At 50.5% G+C, this 1,888-nt stretch overlaps 1 protein-coding gene across 1 annotated transcript; it reads right to left on the bottom strand.

Moving 5' to 3' along the window:
* Positions 1–240: 240 nt before the first annotated feature.
* On the bottom strand, positions 241–1,575 carry gpr101 (G protein-coupled receptor 101). Its single transcript, XM_068324838.1, has one exon. It carries the CDS (start codon positions 1,573–1,575, stop codon positions 241–243), a length of 1,335 nt encoding a protein of 444 aa, XP_068180939.1.
* Positions 1,576–1,888: the final 313 nt, after the last annotated feature.

Genomic DNA, 1,888 nt, shown 5'->3' on the forward strand with positions numbered 1-1,888 from the left:
CGCAACGCAGCAATAAGTGATTTTTAAAGAGATATATCTGACATAATTTTGACCAATCGATTGAATGTATGTCATAACACTAAAACCTTATTATGTTGAAGCGTAACAACTATTTCTGACACCTGCAGGTTTAGAATGAAAACCCTGTTGTTGAGAGGAAATATTAGCTTATGCCTGAACACGTAAGATCTTAAAGTGACGAAATGTCCGTCTGATGGATCTTCCAGGCAGTTATGTGCTTCATTTGCTGTGGACCGTGAGCTCCCTCTCAGAACTGACACTAGTAGAGGTAGTCTCTTTTCGGCTGTCCCTTGACTTCCTCTCGAACGTGGGAGAGGAGGATGTTGTGCACTCTTCCCAAGTGCGTAGAGGGAAAACTCGTGCTGTCATGCTAGGTAGATGAGAGGGGCCCACAAACCGTCCCTCTGTGGTGGTGAAGCAACTCTCCACGGCGGAGCTCTGGTTGGGACGGCCCTTTTTGCACAACAGACCACAGAGCAAAGCTAGGAATTCCTTCCTCACGCTCCGGTGCATGTAGCCATAAATGTAGGGATGGAGGCAGCACTGCAGAAAGAAGAGCACAAGGGCAAGGGAGGATAGCCAGGGGGGTACCGCTGCTCTGGCACTCATAGATATAGTATTCAGTATGCTGTAAGGCCCCATACTGAGGATATATGAAGCCATAATCATGAAAACCACTCGAGCTGCCTTGCAGTGGTAATGGAATCGTCTGTGCCTAACTCGTACAGGGTACGCCCTAGTTGAGTACCGGCCATCGGGCGAACTGGCCTGCTGGGGCTGGGACTGTCGCTGTAGACTGCTGGGTACCTGGTAGTCCTGTGGGCAGGGCTGAGAGTAGGATTGAGTCTGTATCGGGTGCACAAGCGCATTTTGCCTCCGAGCTGCTCTGAACACCATCCAATAGCATCCAAGCATGACAAGAACAGGTAGCCAGAAAGAGAATGTGGACACCACAGCTGAGTAGGAAACGCTGGATGACCATACCACTGAACACATGTTGTTATGGCGGTCAAATGCAATGCCACCCCAGCCATAGAGGGGAGGCGTGCTTTGTAATAAACTGAACACCCATGTACAGATGATGAGGTTGGTGCCTAGGTGGGGGGTCATCCGGGTGGGATAGGACAGAGGGTGGATAATAGCCAGGTAGCGATCCACAGACACAACTATGATGGTGTTGACTCCAGCGAATGCAAAAAGGTGCATCAGCACCACCAGGGCCTGGCACAGTCGGGCATCCAGGGGCCACACACCTGGCACAGTGGCTGCAATGGCAAAGGGCATGACTAAAATGGTCTGGAGTAGGTCGGCCAGGATGAGGTTGAGGACAAAGCGATTGGCAACATGGAGGAGCTGAGGCTTCCTCTGGAACACCAGCAGGACCACCACATTCCCAAACAGGGACACACACAGGATGAGGGATATGAGCACCATCTTCAGCACGCTGTTAACGGTGGAAGACCAGCTTGGGTCTGGACTGGGGGCGGTAAGACCGGGATCCCAGGGAACATTAGTGAAATTTATGCCCACACCAGGCGCCTGAGAGCTCGGCATTGTTTGTACGACAGCAGGGCCAGTGGGTGCATATGTTGTCTCACATCCAGCAGTGTTAACACAAAGTCATATCTTTATGAGCACGATGACAGAAGGGGGGAAACAACTGCCCCGGGGTTTATTTCCCTGTCTGGATGTCACAAAAACAACCTCCTGCAGCTGTCAGATTGAAAAATTGAGCATGCATCTCAAAAGATTCTCTTGTGCATCTCACCCCAACGGAACAGTCCAACAGGCTCATCCTTTGTGCTGTTAAAGATGTTCAACACATTCATCAGTCATCATCGTGATCAGTGATTAATCCGTCAACGTC

Source organism: Antennarius striatus, chromosome 10 (assembly GCF_040054535.1).
Source record: "Antennarius striatus isolate MH-2024 chromosome 10, ASM4005453v1, whole genome shotgun sequence".
In the NCBI taxonomy this organism is placed as follows: Eukaryota; Metazoa; Chordata; class Actinopteri; order Lophiiformes; family Antennariidae; genus Antennarius; species Antennarius striatus.

Coding starts and splice junctions, on each gene's coding strand:
- gpr101 (XM_068324838.1), bottom strand. CDS start 1,575: ATGCCGAGCTCTCAGGCGCCTGGTGTGGGCATAAATTTCACTAATGTT.